The sequence below is a fragment of the Hemiscyllium ocellatum genome, chromosome 19 (assembly GCF_020745735.1).
Source record: "Hemiscyllium ocellatum isolate sHemOce1 chromosome 19, sHemOce1.pat.X.cur, whole genome shotgun sequence".
Classification (NCBI taxonomy): domain Eukaryota; kingdom Metazoa; phylum Chordata; class Chondrichthyes; order Orectolobiformes; family Hemiscylliidae; genus Hemiscyllium; species Hemiscyllium ocellatum.
The window spans coordinates 5,138,609-5,165,053 of record NC_083419.1 but is presented as its reverse complement, the minus strand read 5'-3'; the positions used below and the strand labels follow the sequence as shown (position 1 = coordinate 5,165,053).

The window sequence follows — 26,445 nt, the reverse complement described above, 5'->3', positions numbered from 1 at the left end:
GTGTGGAGGGGGAGTGTGGAGGGGGGAGAGTGTGGAGGGGGGAGTGTGTGGAGGGGGGAGTGTGTGGAGGGGGGAATGTGTGGAGGGGGAGAGTGTGGAGGGGGAGTGTGTGGAGGGGGAGAGTGTGTGGAGGGGGGAGTGTGGAGGGTGAGAGTGTGGAGGGGAGAGTGTGGGGGGGTGTGTGTGGAGGGGGAGAGTGTGGAGGGGAGAGTGTGGAGGGGGAGTGTGTGGAGGTGGGAGTGTATGGAGGGGGAGAGTGTGTGGAGGGGATAGTGTGGAGGGGGAGAGTGTGGAGGGGGAGAGTGTGGAGGGGGAGTGTGTGGAGGGCGGAGTGTGTGGAGGGGGGAGTGTGGAGGGGGAGTGTGTGGAGGGGGGAGAATGTGGAGGGGAGTGTGTGGAGGGGGAGAGTGTGGAGTGGGGAGTGTGTGGAGGGGGGAGAGTGTGGAGGGGGGAGTGTGGAGGGGGAGTGTGTGGAGGGGGGAGTGTGGAGGGGGAGAGTGTGGAGGGGGAGAGTGTGGAGGGGGAGTGTGTGGAGGGCGGAGTGTGTGGAGGGGGAGAGTGTGGAGGGGGAGAGTGTGGAGGGGGGAGTGTGTGGAGGGGGGAGAATGTGGAGGGGAGTGTGTGGAGGGGGAGAGTGTGGAGTGGGGAGTGTGTGGAGGGGGGAGAGTGTGGAGGGGGGAGTGTGGAGGGGGAGTGTGTGGAGGGGGAGAGTGTGGAAGGGGGAGAGTGTGGAGGGGGGAGTGTGGAGGGGGAGAGTGTGGAGGGGGAGAGTGTGGGGGCTCAGAGTGTGGAGGGGGGAGAGTGTGGAGGCGGAAGAGTGTGGAGGGGAAGAGTGTGGAGGGGGGAGAGTGTGGAGGGCGAGAATGTGGAGAGGGTAGAATGTTGGGAAGATTGTGGAGGCTATAGACAGTAGACAATAGGTGCAGGAGTAGGCCATTCAGCCCTTCGAGCCTGCACCGCCATTCAATATGATCATGGCTGATCATCCTTAATCAGTATCCTGTTCCTGCCTTATCTCCATAACCCTTGATCCCACTATCTTTGAGAGCTCTATCCAACTCTTTCTTAAATGAATCCAGAGACTGGGCCTCCACTGCTCTCTGGGGCAGAGCATTCCACACAGCCACCACTCTCTGGGTGAAGAAGTTTCTCCTCATCTCTGTCCTAAATGGTCTACCCCGTATTTTTAAGCTGTGTCCTCTGGTTCGGCACTCACCCATCAGCGGAAACATGTTTCCTGCTGCCAGAGTGTCCAATCCTTTCATAATCTTATACGTCTCAATCTGATCCCCTCTCAGTCTTCTAAACTCAAGGGTATACAAGCCCAGTCGCTTCAGTCTTTCAGTGTAAGGTAATCCCACCATTCCAGGAATTGACCTCGTGAACCTACACTGCACTCCCTCAATAGCCAGAATGTCTTTCCTCAAATTTGGAGACCAGAATTGCACACAGTACTCCAGGTGTGGTTTCACCAGGGCCCTGTACAGCTGCAGAAGCACCTCTTTGCTTCTATATTCAATTCCTCTTGTTATGAAGGCCAGCATGCTATTAGCCTTCTTCACTACCTGCTGTACCTGCATGCTTGCCTTCATTGACTGGTGTACAAGAACACCCAGATCTCTTTGTACTGCCCCTTTACCTAACTGGATTCCATTGAGGTAGTAATCTGCCTTCCTGTTCTTACATGACATTTATCCACATTAAACTGCATCTGCCATGCATCTGCCCACTCACCTAACTTGTCCAGGTCACCCTGTAATCTCCTAACATCCTCATCACATGGGGGAGTGTGATTCATTGTGAAAGCTGGGTTCAAGCACTGATCCCTAAGGTAGCCCACCACTCACTGGCTCCCAATGGGAGGAGACCAGCTTATTGTTGCTCGGTGTTTCCTGCCTGCTAACCAGCTTTCTATCCATGTCAATATATTACCCCCAGTCCCGTGTGCAGTGTTTTCACACATCAACCTGATTGATGCCCCATTGCTATCGATGGGAACTGGCTGCAGCAAACCATCATGGAGTGTCCTGCTGTTGCCGAAGGAGCCAGTGTTTGGTTTGTATTGTGAGGGTGAGCTCCACCTCTGTTTGATTTGTTGGTGTTTGTTTCCTGTGGCTGGAACTAAAGGTGGGTGTTTGGAATTGGTGGCCTGTCTGTGATGATCCCCTCCCGGGCAATAACAAGATGCAGGTCTCAGTGGTTAGCACTGCTGCCTCACAGCGCCAGGGACCTGGGTTTGATTCCAGCCTTGGGCAGACGGTCTGTGTGGAGTTTGCACATTCTCCCCGTGTCTGCATGGGTTTCCTCCGGGTGATACAGTCCAAAGATGTGCAGGTTAGGGTGGATTGGCAGTGCTAAATTGCTCACAGTGTCCAGGTATGTGTAGGTTAGGTGCATTAGTCAGGGGTTAATATAGTGTGGGGGAATGGGTCTGGGTGGGTTACCCTTTGGAGGGTCGGTGTGGACTTGTTGGGCTGAAGGGCCTGTTTCCACACTGTAGGGATTCTATGATTCTAAGATGCAGGTGTCAGTGGGCACTGGGGATGGATTGTGGTGGCTGAGAGAGGGAGTTTGGACAGGATGCGGTTAAGGGCAGGCTAAACTGTGTGACCTGCTGGTTAAACAGTAACTAGGGTGAATGGAAGGGATTGTGTGTGAGGGAGTGTCAGCCATACCAGCTCTGTGTTGTAGGCAATGTGCAGTACCATCCCATTGGCAGTGACAGGCAACATCAGATTGCCAACATTTGTGGGATATAAGTTATTCATAAGATGGGCTTGTTGAGTTAATTTTTTTTATTCAAGGCATGTGGGTATCAGTAGCTAGGCCAACATTTATTGCCCATCCCTAAATTACCCAGAGGGCAGTTATGAGTCAACCACTTTGCTGTGGGTCTGGGTCACACATAGACCAGGCCAGGGAAGGATGATAGTTTCCTTAACTAAAGGATATGCGTGAACCAGATGGGTTTTTCCAACAATCGATTCACGGTCAGCATTTGAATCTTAATTCCAGATTTTTTTAACATTAAACTGCCACTATCTGCCCTGGCGGGATTTGAACCAGATACCAAGAACATTAATTGAGTCTCTGGATTAATAAGATAGTGATAATACCACGGGGACCTTGTCTCCCTTGATGAGACCATTCCCTCCTCGAATTCCTTGCCGGGTTCACGCCCCCCACCAGCCCACAACCCACTCCCTGCACCTCCCCCTGCCACCACAGGAAGTGCAGAAGCTGCGCCCACACCGCTCCCCTCACTTCCTTCCAAGGCCCCGAGGGATCCTTCCACATCCGTCAGAAATTTACCTGTACCTCTCCCAGTGTCAACTGCTGCACCCGTTGCACTTGGTGTGGTCTCCTCTACATAGGGGAGACAGGACGCTTTCTTGTGGACTGTTTCAGAGAACATCTCTGGGATATCTGCACCCACCAACACCCCCCCCCCCCCCCCCCCCCCCCAGTGGCTGGACACTTCAATTCCCCCTCCCACTCTGTCAAGGACATGCAGATTCTGGGCCTCCTCCACCGCCAAACCGTCAACACCCGACGCCTGGAGGAAGAACACCTCATAATCCGCCTTGGGACCCTACGACCACACGGGACAAATGTGGGTTTCAATGGCCCCCTCATTTCCTCTCCCCCACATTATCTCAGTCCCAAGCCTCCAAATCGGCACTGCTCTCTGGACCTGTCCATCACTTCCCCCTCTGACCTATCACCTTCTCCCTCACCTCCATCCACCTATCGCTTTCTCTGCTACATTCCCCCCAACCCCACCCCCCTCACCCCATTTATCTCTCAGCCCTGACCCACAAGACTCATTCCTGATGAGATCCCAATTCTCCTGCTCCTCAGATGCTGCCTGACCTGCTGTGCTTTTCCAGCACCACACTCTCGTCCCTTGATGAGAAATCTCGCTACGCCTCACAGCAGAAAACCCTCCAAAAAAACTCGACACAACTTACATACATGAATAAATATCAGGCTCAGTCTTTCATCTTCAGCTTTGAGTGAACCACTATCTCCTGTCGTCCCCAGCCACTAATGACCCTGCCACCTAGTGGCCAACCAATGCTTTACAGGCCAACAATAAGTAGGATGTACATGGGAATCCTGAACATGGAGAAATGTCACTTAAAGTGAAGTCAGGAAGCATTTTTGCACACAAAGTGTAGTTGAGTTCCATAATTCTCTCCAATAAAAGCCTCTGAATGCCCAGGCCATTGACATTTTAATGCCTGAGTTCATTGCTAGACAAGCGAACTCAGTTAGAGACAAAAATACTGCAAATGCTGGAATCTACAGTAGACAGGCAGGAGGCTGGAAGAACACAGCAAGGCAGGCAGCATCAGGAGGTGGAGAAGTCGATATTTCAGGTCTATCCCTTCTTCAGGACTCTTCAGGTCCTTCTGCTTGTCTAGACAAGAGAACTCAACAGGTCTGGCAACAACTTATGGAGAGAGAAACAAAATTAATGTTTTGAGTCCATTTAGATTCTTCTGTAGAAGAAAAGTCATATCAGACTTGAGACATAAATTTTGTTTCTTTGTCCACTTGAAGCTACCAGACCTGTTGAAGTTCTCCAGCCTTTTCTGTTTTGATATCAGATTTCCAGCATCCACAGCATTTTGTTTTTATTTACATGACTCGAGGATTAAGCTATTTGGATCACTGGAGTTACATATTAGATTAGATCCCCTAATCTAATCCATACTGTATTCCCTACAGTATGGAAACTGGCCCTTCTGCCCAACAAGTCCACACTAACCCTCTAAAGAGTAACCCACCCAGACCCAGTCCCCTATCTTATTTTTACTCCTGACTGATGCACCCAACACTATGGGCAATATAGCATGGCCAATTCACCTGAATGATCTTTGGATTGTGTGAGAAACCGGAGCACCCAGAGGAAACCCACACGGACATGGGGAGAATGTGCAAACTCCACTCCTGAGGGTAGAATCAAACCCAAGTCCCTGGCACTGTGAGGCAGCAGTGCTAACCACTGAGCCACTGTACCACTCCTTATACATCAGCTTAAATTGAATATGTACGTTTGAGTGGTTCAATGATCCACATCTACCGTCCTGTGTCTACACACGGTAATTACTGATTCTCTAACACACCATTCATGTTAGCTATGAAGGTATATTTTGGTTTGTTGATACTGAGAGATTAGGAGAAAACAGAATTTACAGCAGCAAATATTGTTGCAAAACGTTTAGATTATGAAGCATTGTCCTGGGGGAATATTTTCCCATGCTGCTCTCTGTTTTGTGCATGGCAGCAGTTCAGCAACTGGGATCCTTTCCCTTCAACATTCGAAACGGGAGACTCCGTTTAGCAGGAGTCTGGTACAATGGACCAGTTTACCAGAATACTGAGGAAGCAGTCACTAGGTTGTTGCACTGTGGTCTGTATAGATGAAATATTTTATCAAGCATGGTTTCAGAGAGATAAAGAGCAGATCTACGAGAATTTTACCAGTTATGATGTTTGCAAGCAATTAAATCAAATAATCTGTTATCTATGGTTTCCATACAAACACGTTGTGTTGGGAAGAAGTCAGTTATGTGACTTGAGTCAAAATCCTGGAATTCCCTCATGAATGTCATTGTGGGTCTACCCACAGCATGTGGACTGCAGTGGTTCAAGAAAGCAGCTCATCCCCACCTTTCAAGGACGTTGTTGAGGTCAATTTTACAACATAGCATTCAATTCTGGTCTTCTTTCTATAGGAAAGATGCTGTTAAACTTGAGAGGGTGCCAAAAGGGCTTGCAAGGGTGTTGCTGGGGTGAGTGGGTATGATTTACAGGGAGAGGCTGAATAGGCTGAGGCTGTTTTCCCTGGAGCATCAGAGGCTGAGGGGTGACATTAAAAAGGTTTATGAAATCATGAGAGGCATGGATAGTATAAATAGACAAGGTCTTTTCCCTGGGGCTGGGTGAGTCCAGAACTAGATGGCATAAGTTTAGGGTGAGACGGGAAAGATTTAAAAAAGACATCAGGGTAACTTTTTCATGCAGACGGTGGTGTGTGTATGGAATGAGCTGCCAGAGGAAGTGGTGGAGGCTGATACAATTGCGACGTTTAAAGGCATCTGGATGGGTACATGACTAGGAAGGGTTTAAAGGGATATGGGTCAAATGCTGGCAAATGGGACTAGGTCAGGTTGGGATGCTTGGTCAGCATGGACACATTAGACCGAAGGGTTTCCATGCTGTAGAACTCTATGAATCTATAACTAAGGTTTGGTAATAAATTCTGACCCAGTCAATAACACCCACATCTTATCAGTAAATATATAAAAAAAGGATCAATAAACATTTTATCATCTGGCAGCTATGGGATCAGATATACCAGTTGATCAAATATTCTGGTTGATCAAAAGGTCCATTTATTCAATGTAAAAACATTCATTAACAGCAATTTAATGCAGGGGTATACACATCATTGTGTATTTTATTTCCAGCATGAATCACATAAATAATAAAATTAATAATAAAGCTTGCTGACAAAAAGCCCTTTCACTCACACCCTCGTCTGATGGCATTTGAGGAGAAATTGACTCGAAATGGAATCAACTGTTGATATTTCATGTGGTCATTCAATTGAACAACAAATATATTTATCTGAGGTAAATAGATGTTTTAAGAAATGGTAATAATTTGACAGAATATTACAGTAATCTTTGCATAATTTGAGGTAGATATTTTTTACTGGTTTATTGACAGGGCCAGTTCGTAAGGTTCTGGTTAAAACAATGTTTGCTGTATCAACAAATCTTTGGCTGATATGCCCGGTTTTTAGATCAGAGTGGAAAAGCATGGCAGGTCAGGCAGCATCCGAACCCTCTTGCCTAGATGATTCAGTGTTATAGAAGAGATAAGAAAAGAAGAAAACAGAACCCTTATTTTTATACTGCTTTTCATAACTATTATATGACACAAGATGTCCCAAAGTATTTTACAGCTGTGCTGAGGGAGGATATTCCTGGAATTACATCCAGGGAAGTTATTTGGGTGGAACTGAGAAATAAGAAAGTGATGATCACCTTATTGGGATTGTATTAAAGACCCCTTAATAGTCAAAGGGAAATTGAGAAACAAACTTGTAAGGAGATCTCAGCTATTTGTAAGAATAATAGGGTCGTTATAGTAGGGGATATTAACTTTCCAAACATCGACTGGGACTGCCATAGTGTTAAAGCTTTAGATGGAGAGGAAGTTGTTAAGTGTGTACAAGACAATTTTCTGATTCAGTATGTGGATGTACCTACTAGAGAAGGTGCAAAACTTGACCTACTCTTGGGAAATAAGGCAGGGCAGGTGACTGAGGTGTCAGTGTGGGAGCACTTTGGGGCCAGCCACCATAATTCTATTCGTTTTAAAATCGTGATGGAAAGGATAGACCAGATATAAAAGTTGAAGTTCTAAATCGAAGAAAGGCCAATTTTGATGGTATTAGGCAAGAACTTTCGAAAGCTGATTGGATGCAGATGTTTGCAGGTAAAGGGACGGCTGGAAAATGGGAATCCTTCAGAAATGAGATAACAAGAATCCAGAGAAAGTATATTCCTGTCAGGGTGAAAGGGAAGGCTGGTAGGTAGAGGGAATGCTGGATGAATAAAGAAATTGAGGGTTCGGTTTAGAAAAAGAAGGAAGCATATGCCAGGTATAGACAGGATAGATCAGGTGAATCCTTAGAAGAGTATCCTTAAAAGAGTGAATCCTTAAAAGAAAGTAAGCATATACTGAAGAAGGAAATCAGGAGGGCAAAATGGGGACATGAGATAGCTTTGGCAAATACAATTAAGGAGAATCCAAAGGGTTTTTACAAATATATTAAGTACAAAAGGGTAACTAGGGAGAGAATAGGGCCCCTCAAAGATCAGCAAGGCGGCCTTTGTGTGGAGCCACAGAAAATGGGGGAGATACTAAATGTATATTTTGCATCAGTATTTACTGTGGTAAAGGATATGGAAGATACAGACTGTAGGGAAATAGATGGTGACACCTTGCAAAATGTCCAGATTGCAGAGGAGGAAGTGCTGGATGTCTTGAAACGGTTAAAGATGGATAAATCCCCAGGACCTGAACAGGTGTACCCGAGAACTCTGTGGGAAGCTAGAGAAGTGATTGCTGGGCCACTTGGTGAGACATTTGTATCATCGATAGTCACAGGTGAGGTGCCAGAAGACTGGAGATTTGCAAACGTGGTGCCACTGTTTAAGAAGGGTGGTAAGGACAAGCCAGGGAACTATAGACCAGTGAGCCTGACCTCGGTGGTGGGCAAGTTGTTGGAGGGAATCATGAGGGACAGGATGTACATGTATTTGGAAAGGCAAGGACTGATTCGGGATAGTCAACATGGCTTTACGTGTGGGAAATCATGTCTCACAAACTTGGTTGAGTTTTTTGAAGAAGTAACAAAGAAGATTGATGAGGGCAGAGCAGTAGATGTGATCTATATGGACTTCAGTAAGGTGTTCGACAAGGTTCCCCATGGGAGACTGATTAGCAAGGTTAGATCTCATGGAATACAGGGAGAACTAGCCATTTGGATACAGAACTGGCTCAAAGGTAGAAGACAGAGGGTGGTGGTGGAGGGTTGTTTTTCAGACTGGAGGCCTGTGATCAGTGGAGTGCCACAAGGATCGGTGCTGGGCCCTCTACTTTTTGTCATTTACATAAATGATTTGGATGCAAGCATAAGAGGTACAGTCAGTAAGTTTGCAGATGACACCAAAATTGGAGGTGTACTGGACAGCGAAGAGGGTTACCTCAGATTACAACAGGATCTTGACCAGATGGGCCAATGGGCTGAGAAGTGGCAGATGGAGTTTAATTCAGATAAGTGCGAGGTGCTGCATTTTGGGAAAGCAAATCTTAGCAGGACTTGTAGACTTAATGGTAAGGTCCTAGGGAGTGTTGCTGAACAAAGAGACCTTGGAGTGCAGGTTCATAGCTCCTCGAAAGTGGAGTCGCAGGTAGATAGGATAGTGAAGAAGACGTTTGGTATGCTTTCCTTTATTGGTCAGAGTACTGAGTACAGGAGCTGGGATGATTTGGAGATGCCGGTGTTGGACTGGGGTGTACAAAGTTAAAAATCACACAACACCAGATTATAATCCAACAGGTTTAATTGGAAGCATTAGCTTTCGGAGCGACGCTCCTTCATCAGGTGATAGTGGAGGTTCAATCCTAGCACAGAATTTATAGCAAAAACTTACAGTGTGATGTTAGACAGACAATCAATTTTTCAATGTATAATTTCAGTTACATCACACTGTAAGTTTTTGCTATAAATTCTGTGTTAGGATTGAGCCCTCTACTATCACCTGATGAAGGAGCATCGCTCCGAAAGCTAATGCTTCCAATTAAACCTATTGGACTATGACCTGGTGTTGTGTGATTTTTAACAGAAGTTGGGAGGTCATGTTGCGGCTGTACAGGACATTGGTTAGGCCACTGTTGGAATATTGTGTGCAGTTCTGGTCTCCTTTCTATCGGAAAGATGTTGTGAAACTTGAAAGGGTTCAGAAAAGATTTACAAGGATGTTGCCAGGGTTGGAAGATCTGAACTACAGGGAGAGGCTGAACAGGCTGGGGCTCTTTGCCCTGGAGCATTGGAGGCTGAGGGGTGACCTTATAGAGGTTTACAAAATTATGAGGGACATGGATAGGATAAATAGACAAAGTCTTTTCCCTGGGATCGTGGAGTCCAGAATTAGAGGGCATAGGTTTGTGTGAGAGGGCAAAGATATAAAAAAGACCTAAGGGGCAACTTTTTCATGCAGAGGGTGGTGTATGGACTGAGCTGCCAGAGGAAGTGGTGGAGGCTGGTACAATTGGAACATTTAAGAGGCATTTGGATGGGTATATGAATAGGAAGGGTTTGGAGGGATATGGGGCGGGTGTTGGCAGGAGGGACTAGATTGGGTTGGGATATCTGGTCGGCATGGGTTGGACCGAAGGGTCTGTTTCCATGCTGTACATCTCTATGCTTCTATGACTCTATAACCAATGGAATACTTTCAAACCAACATCACTATTGTAATGTAGGATTGTCACCAACCTGCAGACAAAACAACCCTCCAACAGAGAGCAACGTGATATTGAGTAGATAGTCTGTTTGTGTGATGTCGGTGGTGGGATAAAGATTGCCAGGACACATTGGATAACTCCTGCGCTCTCCTTAAAAACCCGGCTGTGGGATATTTTACGTTCATCTGTAAGGGCCGAAAATTAGTTTTTCCAATGAAGCATGAGTTGGCAGAGAGTGAGTTATGAGAATGAGTCAGAGCTTCATTGGTTAAACAAAGTCAAGGCAAAGAAATGTCAGATGCTGTTACTGAAGGTCAGGGAGTACAGATAACACGTCTCTGCAATCACATAATATTAAAGCAGCAATATTTATTTTGTCTTTTGAGCTAGACTTCATCTAAACTTTTTCGAATGAATCACCAGGAATGAAAGATGATCTAAAGTTTATGTTTAAGTCCAAGGTAAAATGTTTGTTTTGTGAGCGAGAGGAATGAAAGGATCTGTTTATGGGCTAAAATGAAGTAATTGGTAGGAACATTCCTGGAGACTAAACACCAATTTACAAGTAAATATAAAGGTTTCCATACTATGGAAATCCCATGTAATATTCTGAAATTAGAATGGCTGCACTTCATTGGCTGTAAAACGCTTTCGAATCTCTCGATCACAAGAAAGATGCTACATAAATGCAAGTATTTAATTTCTCTCTCTTTGTGGAAACTCATCTTTAATCAAACTATAAAGTCATTGTCATAGAGCTGTACAGCACAGAAACAAACCCTTCAATCCAACCTGTCCATGCCGACTAGATATCTTAAATTAATCTAGTCCCACTTGCCAGCATTTGGTCCATATCCCTCTAAACCCTTCTAGTCATATCAGCATTGAGGTGCCTTTTAAATGTTCTAACTGTACCAGCCCCTGTCACTTCCCCTGTTGGTGTTCAACTAGCCACGAAACGACACCACCAGCTATCCTTAGTAGCCACACACGCAGATGACAAGCAACATGAATTCGACTGGGACAACACTACTATTATAGGACAAGTCAAACAGAGAACAGCCAGGGAATTCCTAGAGGCATGGCACTCATCCACAGATTCTATCAACAAACACATTGACCTGGACTCAACATACCGGCCACTGCAGAGGACAGCAACTGACAACCGGAAGCGGCAGAGACAAACCACTATAAATGCTGGAGGAAACATCACAGAAGCACTTCACAGGAGGCTCCCAAGCACTGAGGATGTCACCTAGACAGGGAACGAAACATTTGCAACACAAATTCCCAGCTCGGCGAACAGAACCACAATAACGAGCGCCCGAGCTACAAATCTTCTCCAAAACTTTGAGTCACCCTGTAGGTCTGTCGCTCCAGGGAAAATAGACCCAGCCCATGCAGCTTCTCCCTATATTTCAAACCCTCCAGTCCCAGTTACATTCTTGTAAATCTTTTCTGCAGCCCCTCCAATTTAACACTATCCTTCCATTATCAGGGCAACCAGAACTATACACAGAACTCCAAAAGTAGCCTCACCAACATCCTGTACAACCTTAACATGACATCCCAACTCGTGTACTCAATGGTCTCACCAATAAAGGCAAAAGTGCCAACCACATTTTTCACCACCCTGCCTGCCTATGATGCCAATTTTAGGGAACTATGTATCTGCAGCCCTAGGTCCCTCTGTTTGACAACACTCTCCAGCACCCTACCATTAACTGCATAACTCCTGTCCTAGCTTGTCTTACCAAAATGCAACACCTCATATTTATCTGCATTAAACTCCTTAGCCTATTGGCCCAGCCGATCAAAATCCCGTTGTACTCTTAGATAAAACTTCTTCATTGTCCACCACACCTCCAATTTTGGTGTCATCCACAAACTTACTAACCAGGTCTCCTGGATTCTCATCCATATCATTTATATCAATGACAAAAGGCCATGGACCCAGCACCGATCCTTATGGCACACTGGTCAGAGGCCTCCAGTCTGAACAACAACCCTCCACCACCATCTTCCAACTTCAATTTCGTATCCAGTTGGCTAGCTCTTCCTGGAATCCCCTGCATTCTAACTCCAGTTAACCAGCCTACCATCCAGAACTTAGATTAGTGTGGTTCTGGAAAAGCACAGCCGGTCAGGCAGCATCTGAGGAGCAGGAAAATCAATATTTCGGGCAAAAGCCCTCCATCAGGATCTCGATTCTCCTGCTCCTCAGATGCTGCCTGACTGGCTGTGCTTTTCCAGCACCGCTCTAATTTAGACTCTGATTTCCAGCATCTGCAGACCTCACTTTCGCCTACCATCCAGAACATGTCGAACACATTGCTAAAATCCACATTGACATTGTGTTCATTCTGCCTTCAACTATCTTCTTGATGGACCAAGACTTTAAAAGTATCGCTTTGAATTAAGAGCCCTATGGAAAGAGAAAGGCTGCTGTTTTAAATGTCATGTTCACTGCAGCTGGCAAGGGATATAAAGAGAGAAGGTTCTGGAGAGGCTGTGTTACTCTTTAGGGGATATTGACATCAGATACATGGTCACCACTCGGTAATGTTCTGGGTAAACTTACCCAGCCACATTGGTTGGTTCGTTTGTCTATGTGTCTGTTCGTGAGACTGTGTGTCTGTCTCTATGTGTACGTTTATCTGTCTCTCTGTGTGTGCCTGTCTCTCTGTGTGTGTCTGTCTGTGAAACTGTGTTTGTATGTCTGTCTCTCTGTGTGTGCCTGTGTCACTGCATATGTTTCGACAGTTAAAAAATGGTAGACTCAGTTTTAGGTTACATCAAGAAATACTATTAATTCATCTTTTATTCAGTACTATGTACATACTTCACAAATACTTTTCTGATCAAGTGATCAAAACACGCATGGTATCACACATTAAACTAATTGTTATATAATGTAGAATTCCTTAATAGCATCAATGTACAACATGTTATGAATGTGAACTGCAATGCCTTCAGTTTTAAAGTAGTGTTTTATCCTGCCAAAATTTCACAATGGTCACACTGTAATAAGTGGATTGAAGAAAGGCTAGATCTTCCAGAGTTTACAAGGGTAAAAGGTGATCTATTTTAATCATATGAACTTAAGGGACTTGGCCGGGCAGATCTTAAAGGAATGTTTCCTTTTGTGAGAAAATTGAGAATTGCTGCTGGTATTGGTGGGGAAGGGATGTGCCTCATTTAAGATCAAGGGACACTCATTTAAGACAGAGATTTGGAAATTTTTTTCTTTCAGAGAGTTGTGAAACTTTGGAATGTCTGTCCTTAAAAAAAACCAGTGGTTGCAGAATCTTTACTATATTTGAGACAGAGTGAGATTGATTCTTAGTTACTGCGAGTGTGAAAGATAATCAGGGAAATGAGGAATGTAATGTAGAGTTCGGATTAAAAATCAGATCAGCCATGATCTTATTGAATGGGGTGAATACGAACACGAGTAGGGCTGAATAGCCTACTCGTGTTCGTATACAATGCAATTTATTTTCTTTTTTAAAGTGAGCTGCTATCCCAAGTCACAATTTAACACCTGATTGATTGCCATATCGAAGAAACAAGTCGTCACGTGGGAACATTTCTGAACTTTCTATTCACAGTAAAATAATGTGGAAGACTTTTCAATTTGCCTTAAATACCAAATCACAGAAGTGGTCCAGGTCCGGTTTAGTTTCACCAAACAGCTAAAATGCTTTTAAGAACAAGGCAAGAACTTACATTTCCATAGCGCCTTAGACATCCTCTATATCTCTCCAAATGCTTCACAGCCGATGAAAGTTCTTTTGGAAGTATAACCATTGTGATAATGTCAGACACACTGAAGTAGTCATTGCAGTGGACATTAGCGTGTGATCTGACCACTGTTTCAACATACAATGTGTGCCCAAGAACTAATTTAGCAACAAACTCATTTACCAGCCTGGACAAGCATTGGAGTTAAAGTTAAATTAGTGGGGACCTTTTTTATAAGCTTCTCCAAGTCAGTTTAAGCAGATTTTAACTGATGAGAAATGTATATTGCAAAAGGCATCGGGTGAAGTTACAGGTAGGATGTAAATGTAATGGAGATAGTCCAGTGAAAGTTTATCAGACTAGTCCCTGGAATGAGGAGTTTTCTGATGGGGAAGGGTTGGATAGACTGGGCTTGTATCCACTGGAGTTCAGAAACAATAAGAGACAACGTGATTAAAGATCTTACCAAGCCTTGACAGGGTGAATGCAGAGAGGATTTGGAAGAGGCATGACAGAGAGGAGAAAAAACCTTTTCTTAGAGAATCCCAGACCTTTGGAACTCTCTTCCTGAAATGTGGTGGAAGCAGAGTCCTTGACTATTTTGGGGGCTGAGGTAGATAGATGTTTGATGAGCAGAGATGTGAAAGGTTCCCTGGGGGTAGAGTGGAATGGTCAAATCAGCCATGAACCTATTGAATGGGTAACCAGGCTCAAAGGGCTTGTATGTTCATACGCTCCACAATGTTTCTTAAAATAGAGGCAATGGGATCTTTTACAATCTAGGGAGTAGGTCTTTAAGGACTGAGCTGCAGAACAATGTCTTCACCCAGAGAGTGGGGAGCTGTGGAATTCTCAGCCATTGAAAGCAGTTGAGGCAAAACATTGAGTATTTTCAAACAGGAGTTTTATGGCTAAAGGGTCCTGGGAGAAAGCAGGAACAGGGGGACTGAGTTGGATGATCAGCCATGATAGTATTGAATGGTGGAGCAGGCTCGAAGGGCCGAATGGCCTACTCTTGCTCCTAATTTCTATGATTCTTCTTACGTTTGAGGTCAGACAGTTTTGGATTCACCTCTGAGCTGAGAATCTAAGGAACATGTACAGGTCTTTTTCTGTCTATTGAGAATTGAATAGACCTTGATCATTTATTAAACACTCCATCCATTATTAGCATTTCTTCACATCTTTTCCCATCAGTCTGCATTTGAAACTAGCTGACAAGCCCGCCGCTGAATTAAATCCATCATCTTATATCCTGTAATCTTTCTCTTCAGGTATGCAGGAAGGGAAAGGCAAAGCTTTTGGAAAGACTACATGTTTAGTTTTCCTCCTTTACCGTTGGGCTGTACATTTTTAAAACAAAAAAGGTAGTACTTTAAACCAAGGAGAATATGCAGAGAAAGTTTTAACATCACATTGACTGGAGCATACTGTGAGCTGTGAATAGTGTTGCTTCTTGCAGGTCAAAGTCAGCGGTCACAGGACACCAGGTTATAGTCCAACAGGTTTATTTGAAATCACAAGCTTTTAGAGCACTGCCCCTTCATCAGGTGAACACATAACACTCCGAAAGCTTGCACTTTCAAATAAACCCATTGGACTATAACCTGGTGTGATGCGACTCTTGACTTTGTCCACCTCAGACCAACACTGGCACCTCCACATCCTGTCTTGCCTGTCTGAGAAGGGGCTAATTTAAGAAAGATAGAGTTTAAGTTAAAGTTAACAATTCCTACTTCCTGTTTGCTGTTAGTTAAAGGCTATTTTCTTGTTTATTTCTTGTTAAGTATAGAATCCTGAGGAGCATTTTCCTTCAGAGAAATTTTGATTGTCTAACTAAATCTGTTCACATCTGTCATGACTTCAGGAAGAGTGAGTCTTAATTTCCTGCACGCTTCCCCAATCTTGTGATCCTCGATATTGCAGTAGCTCACCCTGAATATCCATCCTCCATTCTGTGGAAGTAGAATTCACAAAAGACAAAATACTCAAATGGACTACAAATAACCTTACATCACAAAGAACATTTAAAAAATGCCAAACTTCATTCAAGGAGACATAGGGGGTCGTTTCTCCAGACTGTGCTGCCCCTGTAGACCCTTGTTGTTGGTGGGCCGGGGTAAGTGAGATGGAGCAGAGATACCATCTCCCTGTCATTCACCTGTGTCCTGGTAATTGGATGACAGGAACATGCTTACATCCCTCAGGAGCCAGTTCAGAATGTTCCGGAATTGGCAGCTCCGGTTTCCTGGCTATTTGTAATTATTGGGTCCTGTAGATGGCTTGCGAGGAAGGGGGACAATCACTGCACGTCCCAGATCTCACAGAGAAGAGGCGTGAACTTCTGATCATTGATCTTCCAGGACATCAGCATATCCGAGTGATGGTGGTTAAATGTCCTGAGCTCGGTGAGTCTCCCCAGCAACCGGGCAAAATGCTGGGGGTCCTGCGGGTGGTTCAGCTTGCAGTATTTCTGCAGGATCTCTAACAATGGCTCCTGAAGTCTGTCGATGGCTTCCCGATTCTTCACGAAAGAACGATCTACAGGAGAAGTGGATCATTAAAGAAACCCACAGGTGTCAGATTATCCAACCAGCTAGACCAAAGTGTCTCTCTCTTTCTCACACACACACACACACACACTCTACACTCCGAGAGATTCCCCTCTCAGGTCTCCTCTGACGGAGCTCACTATCCTGGCTGTACGCACCCGGACAGTTGGGTTGGAGGTTGTGTGGACGTTGGAACAAATTACTACAATGTTTCCAGGGATCAGGAACTGCAGCGATGTGGATAGATTGAAGACTTTGGGACGGTTCTTCTGGAGAGAAGGCAGTTGAGAGGGAGATCTGGTTGAGATTCACAGCATCATGAGGGGGCCAGACAGAGGAGATTGGGAGGAACTGTTCCCACTCGTAAAAGGAAACAAGGAATGAGAAGCCATAGATTTAAAGCGATGCGCAAATGAAGCAAGGGTGATGGGAGGAATATTTCTTCCCCACACAGCGAATAGTTGGGGTTTGGAATGCACACCCTGGTAACGTGGGGAAGGCATGTTCGATTGAGGTGTTCAAGAGGGGCATCAGCTGGCTATTTGGATAGAAATTGGGTGCTTGGACTTGGGGAAAATGCAGGTAATTGGAACTAAATAATAGAGCCAGGCTGTATGCAGATGCGGCCATAATGGGCCAAATGGCCTCCTTCTGCACCAGAACAATTCCGCGATTCTCGGAAATGGACATTGCAAGGTCCCTGTGCTAAATGGGATAAAGTGGGTACTGAAGATGCTGGAAAAGCACAGCAAGGCAGCATGTGAGGAGCAGGAGAGTCTATGATTCAGGTAAAAACCTTTAATCAGGAATGGACTAAATGGTACAGTCCAGCAGTATTGGAATCCACCCCCACCCCCACCAACCAATCAACATCTACCCCAACCCGATTTCCACAAAGTTGTTGGTCTCTAAAGATTCTTCCAGCGGTGGGTGTGGGTAGGATGAGGGTGGGGGTGGGTGAGGTGGCAGTGGGGTAGGGGATGGGTAGTAGTGGGTTGTGCATGAGGGTGGGGGTGGGTGAAGTGGCAGTGGGGTAGGGGTGGGTGTGGGTGGGGATGTATGGCGGTAGGTTGTGGATGAGGGTGGGTGAAGTGGCAGTGGGGTAGGGGTGGGTGTGGGTGGGGATGTATGGTGGTGGGTTGTGGATGAGGGTGGGGGTGGGTGAAGTGGCAGTGGGGTAGAAGTGGGTGTGGGTGGGGATGTGTGGTGGTAGGTTGTGGATGAGGGTGGGGGTGGGTGAGGTGGCAGTGGGGTAGAAGTGGGTGTGGGTGGGGATGTGTGGTGGTGGGTTGTGCATGAGTGGATGAGGGTTGGGGTGGGTGAAGTGGCAGTGGGGTAGGGGTGGGTGTGGGTGGGGATGGGGGTAGGGGTGGGTGTGGGTGGGGATGGGGGTAGGGGTGGGTGTGGGTGGGGATGGGGGTAGGGGTGGGTGTGGGTGGGGATGGGGGGAATCATCATTTCATGAACCTTCTCTGATGGTCAGAAAGGCCAGTTCTGTCAAAGCAGGCTCTGCCATTAGTGCCAAACAAGGAACCTCGAAGAATTGGTGTGCTGTTGGTGTTCCTGGTGCAGGCACCTTTTGCCCAGTCACTATAGTAACTGGTCACCATGGTGGCACATTCCAGCCCAGTGAGAGAGATACCATTTTCCTCAATTGCTGGCTCATAATTCCTAGCGTGTAGATGTTCATATTCAAGGCTTTTGTGTCGTTCTTGCAAACAGAACTTTGAGTGCCTTCCTGATTGGCTTGCAGTAGTCACCTCACCATACAGAACACCCCTCCTTCCAATCCTGACCTGTCCTCCTGCGTAGGTTTCTCTAATGGGTTTTGGAACTCTGTCTTTGAGAGTCCCTGTGGGGACTATGAGATAGCTTTCCTACAAAGTGTCTCAGGGGATTGGGCCCTGAATTGCCAATAGTGTCAATACCACCCACCAACCCCAAGAGGAGTGATGAAGGTGGGCATCAGTGGCAGGGGAGAGGAGATGAGTGATTGGTAGCTGGGAGCAGAGGGGAGATGGGTGGAGATGTGTGCACCAGTGCAGTTGGGAAAGTGGAGTGGTACCTTCTCCCAGCTCTGCATGTCAGTAAAGTCTGAGGGAGCTGTTCTGACAGCAGTGTTGAACGAATGATGAGCTGAGCTCAGAATGATGATCGGAAATCGACATTGATCCTCAAAGACGCGTGGACACCAAACTGAAATCAGTCACCTTCACCTTCAGTCACATTCCCAACCCAGTGTCCCCACTACCAACATGACCAAGATCACAGGCTGTATGTGGCTGGGGGAAATATGTAGAAATTCCAATTAATCATATTGGGTATTCAGGAGCAACACATAGAGACATAGAGTCATGCAGCAGGGAAACAGACCCTTCGGTCCAATTAGTCCATGCTGACCATGTTCCCAAACTAAACCAGTCCCACCTGTCTGTACTTGGCCCATAGTCCTCCAAACCTTTCCTATTCATGAACATATCCACATACAAACTACTCTGTGTAAAAAATGTTTCCCCTCATGTTCTCTTTTTAAAATCTTTCTCCTCTCACTGTAAAATGTGCCCCTAGTTTTGTAGTGTCCCCACACTGGGGGGAAAAGACCCCTGTCATTCACCTTATCCATGCTCCTCATGATTCTATCAACCTCTATAAGGTAACCCCTCAACCTCCTACGCTCCACTGATACAAGTCCCTCCCTATCCAGCCTATTTTTCTAACTCTGACATTCCAGCCCTGGCAACATCCTGGTAAATCTTTTCTGAGCCCTCTCCAGTTTAATCATTTCTTTCATATAGCACAGCAACCAGAACTGAGATCACCCACATATGTGCAGGTACCAACATAATGAATAAATCAAAGATCCACTAAATTAGTTACACTTCCACTTTCTAGGAGGAGTTGAGGTACATTGTCTTTCTGAGTTCATTTATGGTGATGGATTCGCCTTGTGCAAATGGAGGCCATTCAGGCTATCTCAACAACCTATCCTCATAGCTCTCCCTTCCCTGACCATTCTGCATTATCCTGCAAATGGTCTCCCCTTGTGCGTCAGTTGGTCACACTCTCACCTCCCACTCACAAGGTTCTGGCTCCAAGTCCCACATCTCAGGGTCTGGGCATAAAACTCACAGCCAACACTGCAGTCCTGTACTGAGGGAATGCAGCACTGTCAGAACAGCCATCTTTAAGATGAGATGGTTAACTCAGTCCCCAGCCGATTAGTGTGGAGAATGTAAAATTTGGCACCGCTCAATATCGGAGCTATTCCCTAGTGCCACAGAAAACACGCTCCCTGCCTTTCTGTTTGTAGGAGTTGGCTGCATACAAATTGTCTGCCACTTTTCCTTCATTACACAGTACCTTCAAACAGCACCTTCCAAGCAGTTTGACACAATAAACAAAGAACAAAGAAAATTACAGCACTGGAACAGGCCCTTCGGCCCTCCAAGCCTGTGCTGATCCAGCTCCTCTATTTAAACCTGTTGCCTATTTTCTAAGCTTCTGTATCCCTCTGCATGTATCTTTGTATCTGTCTAGGTATATCTTAAATGACGCCATCGTGCCCACCTCCACTGGCACCTACATTCCTGGCACCTACTGCCATCTGCATGAAGAACTTTCCACGCATATCTCCCTGAAACTTTTGCCCTCTCACCTTGAACTCGTGACACATCTGGAATCTGTGGAGTTCGCCACCCCAGCGTGTGGTGGATGCTGGGACATTGAGTAAATTTAAGAAGGAGGTAGACACAGTTTTATTTATTTAGTAACGGGTCTAAGCGTTGTGGGGGACCTGGCAGGAAAGTGGACCGGGGACCGAGATGAAATCAGCCATGATTGTATTAAATGGGGGAGCAGATTTGAAGGGCTGAATGGCCCCATCCTGCTCCTAGTTCTCATGTTCCTGTCTGTGCAGGCCCTTGGAATAAACTTCTGAGAGCTTTCTGGCCCCTCCTTCTCAAGATACTCCTTAAAATGACAATTCCCAAACTCATTCCCACAGTGACCTCCATCCTGAGGGTCAATCATGATGGGGAACCCTCAGTGAGGACTGAGAATACAGGGAGGGTGGGGAATACTTAAAAGGGATAGGGCTTGGGAGATAGGATCTGTCAAACAGGGTTGGGGTGGGAGTGGCCGAACAGGGAAGGGGAGGGGGAGGGGGAGCGGTGTGTCTCCGTTCTGACGAAGGGTCACTTGAACTGAAACATTAACTCTGAATCTTCCCTCCACACATGCTGTCAGACCGTAAGATCATAAGACCATAGGAACAGAAATTAGGCCATTCAGCCCAAGACGTCTGCTCTACCATTTGATCATGGCTGATCCCACTTTCTCCCCATAACCCTTGAGTCCCTTGGCAATCAAAAATCTGCCTATCTCCATTTTAAATATACTCAGTGGCCTGGCCTGCTGTGACAATGAATTCCATAGATTCCCTATTCTCTGGCTGGAGAAGTTTTTTGATTAGATTACGTACAGTGTGGAAACAGGCCCTTCGGCCCAACAAGTCCACACCGACCTGCAGAAGCGCAACCCACCCATACCCCTACATTTACCCCTTATCTAACACTACGGGCAATTTAGCATGGCCAATTCACCTGACCCGCACATCTTTGGACTGTGGGAGGAAACCGAAGCACCTGGAGGAAACCCACGCAGACACGGGGAGAACGTGCAAACTCCACACAGTCAGTTGCCTGAGGCGGGAATTGAACCCGGGTCTCTGGCACCGTGAGGCAGCAGTGCTAACCACTGTGCCACCGTGCCACCCACAAGTTTCTCCTTATCTCCATTTTAAAGGGTTTTCCCTTTACTGTAAGGCTCTGCCCTTGGGTCCTAAACTCTCCTGCCAATGAAAACATCTTCCCAACATCCACTCTGTCCAGGTCGTTCTGTATTCTGTATGTTTCAGACCTGCTGAGCTTTTCCAGCCATTTCTGTTATTGTTTCATATTTACAGCATTTGAAGTTCCCTTAGTTCTCTTTAAAACCCACATCACACACAGCATTACTTCCTCTTTCTATTGTGGGAACTCACAGGACTGATGGTCAGAGAGCGAAACGTGACACCAGACACAGGAAACACAGTGACAGTAAACCAGCAACCTGACCAGTGTCTGACAGGGATTGCAGATATGACTCCGTATCCTCAAAAGCACCATTCGCCATGAGGGCCAAATCATCAGGGAGGGGCAGGTGCCCGTTCATTTGGGCGCAGTGGCCAGGCGAAATGATGCTCCCAACTTCTTAAAGAGCTTGTCCCGTCAGACCCACACTGTTCATTGCCTGTGCATCATGGAGGAGAAGGTGAGGACTGCAGATGCTGCAGATCAGAGTCGAGAGTGTGGTGCTGGAAAAGCGCAGCAGGTCAGGCAGCATCCAGCTCAAAAAGTCGAGTGACAATATCTAAAATAAGGCAGCTAGATATAGCAGTGTGAATGTCACTGGACTAATAATCCAGCATCTGGATCAGTAGTGCTGGAAGAGCACAGCAGTTCAGGCAGCATCCAACGAGCAGCGAAATCAACGTTTCAGGCAAAAGCCCAAAACGTCGATTTCGCTTCTCGTTGGATGCTGCCTGAACTGCTGTGCTCTTCCAGCACCATTGATCCAGAATCTGGTTTCCAGCATCTGCAATCATTGTTTTAACCTCCTTAATAATCCAGCAGTCATAGACTCCCTACAGTGTGGACGGGACTCTTCCCATCTCGTCCACACTGACTCTCCAAACAGCATTCAACCCAGAGACCCTCGTCCCCCCAGTCTTACCCTCGCATTTCCCATGGCTAACCCCCCAGTAGCCTGCAGAGCTCTGGGCACTCTGGGACAACTTCCCATGGCCAGTCCATCCAAACCCGCACATCTCCGGACTGTAGGTGAAAACTGGATCTCCCAGAGGAAATCCACACTGACATCCACCTGAGGTAGGAATCGAACTCGGGTCCTCAGTGCGGTGAGGCAGCAGTGCTAACCTCCGAGCCACTGTGCCACAAAGTCCTGGGGAACTGGTTTCAAATCCACGCAGAAGGGAAGAATTTGAATTCTGTTAAAATCTGAAAATGCTGATCTTATGGTGATCATGTAACCACTGTTTCTTTTCATTGTAGAAACTACCTGATTGACTATGTGGAGTTTGCACGTTCTCCCCGTGTCTGCGTGGGTTTCCTCCGGGTGCTCTGGTTTCCTCCCACAGTCCAAAGATGTGCGGGTCAGGTGAATTGGCCATGCTAAATTGCCCATAGTGTTAGGTAAGGGGTAAATGTAGGGGTATGGGTGGGTTGTGCTTCGGCGGGTCGGTGTGGACTTGTTGGGCTGAAGGGCCTGTTTCCACACTGTAAGTAATCTAATCTAATCATGTCTTTTAGGGAAGGGAACTGCCATCTTTACCCAGTCTGGTCTACATAAAGTCACACAGTCATCGAGATTTACAGCATGGAACAGACCCTTCCGATCAACCTGTCCATGCCAACCAGATATCCCAACCCAATCTAGTCCCACCTGCCAGCATACAACCCATATCCCTCCAAACCCTTCCTATTCATATACCCATCCAAATGCCTTTTAATGTTACAATTGTACCAGCCTCCACCGCTTCCTCTAGCAGCTTATTCCATACACGTAACACCCTCTGCTTAAAATGTTGCCCCTTGGGTCTCTTTCATATTTTTCCCTCTCACCCTAAACCTATACCCTTTAGTTCTGGACTCCCCGAGCCCAGGTAAAAGACTTTGTCTATTTATCCTATCCATGCCCCTCATAATTTTGTAAACGTCTATAAGGTCACCCCTCAGCTTCCAACCCTCCAGGGAAAACAGCCCCAGCCTGTTCAGCCTCTCCCTGTAGCTCAGATCCTCCAACCCTGGCAACATCCCTGTAAATCTTTTGTGAACCCTTTCAAGTTTCACAACATCATTCCGATAGGAAGGAGACCAGAATTGCACGCAATATTCCAATAGTGGCCTAACCAATGTCCTGTACAGCCGCAACTTGACCTCCCAACTCCTGAACTCAATATTCTGAGCAATAAAGGAAAGCATACCAAACGCCTTCTTCACTATCCTATCTACCTGCACCTCCACTTTCAAGGAGCTATGAACCTGCACTCCAAGGTCTCTTTGCTCAGCAACACTCCCTAGGACCTTATCATTAAGTGTATAAATACTGCTAAGTTTTGCTTTCCCAAAATGCAGCACCTCACATTTATCTGAATTAAACTCCATCTGCCACTTCTCAGCCCATTGGTCCATCTGGTCCAGATCCTGTTGTAATCTGAGGTAACCCTCTTCACTGTCCATGACACCTCCAATTTTGGTGTCATTTGCAAACTTACTGACTGTACCTCTTATGCTCACATCCAAATCATTTATGTAAATAACAAAAGGTAGAGGAAAAGTAAAAACAATGACTGCAGATGCTAGAAACCAGATTCTGGATTAGTGGTGCTGGAAGAGCACAGCAGTTCAGGCAGCATCCGAGGAGCAGTAAAATCTACGTTTCGGGCAAAAGCCCTTCATCAGGAATAAAGGCAGAGAGCCTGAAGGGTGGAGAGATAAATGAGAGGAGGATGAGGGTGGGGAGAAAGTAGCATAGAGTACAATGGGTGAGTGGGGGAGGGGATGAAGGTGATAGGTCAGGGAGGAGAGGGTGGAGTGGATAGGTGGAAAAGAAGATAGGCAGGTAGGACAGGTCATGGGGACAGTGCTGAGCTGGAAGTTTGGAACTAGGGTGAGGTGGGGGAAGGAGAAATGAGGAAACTGTTGAAGTCCACATTGATGCCCTGGGGTTGAAGTGTTCCGAGGCGGAAGATGAGGCGTTCTTCCTCCAGGCGTCTGGTGGTGAGGGAGCGGCGGTGAAGGAGGCCCATGACCTCCATGTCCTCGGCAGAGTGGGAGGGAGAGTTGAAATGTTGGGCCACAGGGCGGTGTGGTTGATTGGTGTGGGTGTCCCAGAGATGTTCCCTAAAGCGCTCTGCTAGGAGGTGCCCAGTCTCCCCAATGTAGAGGAGACCGCATCGGGAGCAACGGATACAATAAATAATATTAGTGGATGTGCAGGTAAAACTTTGATGGATGTGGAAGGCTCCTTTAGGGCCTTGGATAGAGGTGAGGGAGGAGGTGTGGGCACAGATTTTACAGTTCCTGCGATGGCAGGGGAAAGTGCCAGGATGGGAGAGTGGATTGTAGGGCGGTGTGGACCTGACCAGGTAGTCACGGAGGGAACGGTCTTTCCGGAAGGTGGAAAGGGGTGGAGAGGGAAATATTTCCCTGGTGGTGGGGTCCGTTTGGAGGTGGCGGTAATGTCGGCGGATGATTTTGGTTTATGCAAAGGTTGGTGGGGTGGAAGGTGAGCACCAGGGGTGGCCTTGTTACGTTTGGAGGGATGGGGTCTGAGGGCGGAGGTGCCCTCAGAAAAAGTAGAGGACCCAGCACCGATCCTTGTGGCACTCCACTGGTCACAGGCCTCCAGTCTGAAAAACAACCCCCCACCACCACCCTCTTTCTTCTACCTTTGAGCCAATTCTGTATCCAAATGGCCAGTTCCCCCTGTATTCCATGAGATCTAACCTTGCTAATCAGTCTCCCACGGGGAACCTTGTCGAACGCCTTAGTGAAGTCCATACAGATCACATCCACTGTTCTGCCCTCATCAATCTTCTTTGTTACTTCTTCAAAAAACTCAATCAAGTTTGTGAGACATGATTTCCCACGCACAAAGCCATGTTGACTATCCCGAATCAGTTCTTACATGTGACTCCAGACCCACAGCAATGTAGTCAACTCTTAACTGGCATCTAGGGATGGTCGAGCCAGCAACACCCACATCCCATAAACAATTTAATTAAAAACTAGAGGCAATAAACATTTTTTAAAAGCCCTGGAAGAATCCCATAGGGAATTCAGGAGTGAATTTATTATCTGGAGAATGTGGGACTTACTGTCACACTGAGTGACTGAAGTAAGAAGAAGCATTAGAGGATTTAAAGGGAATTTGAAGACTCACACAACCACACACACCCCCAACACACACACACACACACACACACACACACACCCCCACCCCCCCCCACACATATACACACACCCCCCACGCACACATATGCACACTCACACATCCACATATACACACACACACACGTATACACACATACACATGCAGACACATACACACGCACATGCACACTCACATATACACACCCACACTCACACATATACACACCCACATATACACACACATATACATATGTACACACACACACACACACACACACACACACACACAGGATGTAGGGTTAGATGAAAAGGGATAGGAGGTGGATCAGGTGAAACATCAACATCAACATTGACCATAGATGGGCCAAACTGCCTTCTGTGACTCTTTGCAACTCACACTCAGCCAAACACTTCATGATCTCCATAACTACAGCCAATTCTGAAACAGGTTATAGCAATTCAGGGGTGGCTAACAGAGCAAAGGTATCAGATTCTAGGAGCCTGAGATCGTCCCAATACATTGGTCCTCAGTGACAATAAGGCTTGTGAAGAACAGTCTGAATACAATGGACTGTTTTATTCTCCTCACCTAAGAAGAGATACACTGGCATTGGAGAGAGTGGAATGGGGACTCACTTGGTTGATCCTAGGTGTGGAAGGATTTCCTTATGGACAGGGGTTACATGGGCTAGAGTTCAGGTCAATGAGAAGCAACTCTTTTATTGAGACAAACAAGATTCTGAGGGGAATTGACTGGGGAGATGTGGAGAGGTTGCTTCCCCTTGTAGGAGAGTCCCAGACCACACGGTATCTTCCTCTCAGATGGTGGTGAATATGTGGAAGTCTTTACCTCAAAGGGCCCGTCGAGGTTGGGTAATTACATATATTTGTTTAATCTAGAGTTTAATTCAGATAAATGCGAGGTGCTGCATTTTGGAAAGGCAAATCTTAGCCGGACTTATACACTTAATAGTAAGGTTCTGGGGACTGTTGCTGAACAAAGAGACCTTGGAGAGCAGGTTCATAGCTCCTTGAAATTAGAGTCACAGGTAGATAGGATAGTTAAGGTGGTGTTTGGTATGCTTTCCTTTATTGGTCAGAGT

At 46.4% G+C, this 26,445-nt stretch overlaps 1 protein-coding gene across 1 annotated transcript in view; it reads right to left on the bottom strand.

Annotated features, from left to right (window-relative positions):
- Positions 1-16,099: 16,099 nt before the first annotated feature.
- nr1h4 (nuclear receptor subfamily 1, group H, member 4) overlaps positions 16,100-26,445 on the bottom strand; it is an 85,470-nt gene continuing 75,124 nt past the window's right edge. The window contains exon 9 of the mRNA XM_060840040.1: positions 16,100-16,338. Coding sequence (XP_060696023.1) covers positions 16,100-16,338 — 239 coding nt within the window. The remainder of the gene's footprint in view (positions 16,339-26,445) is intronic.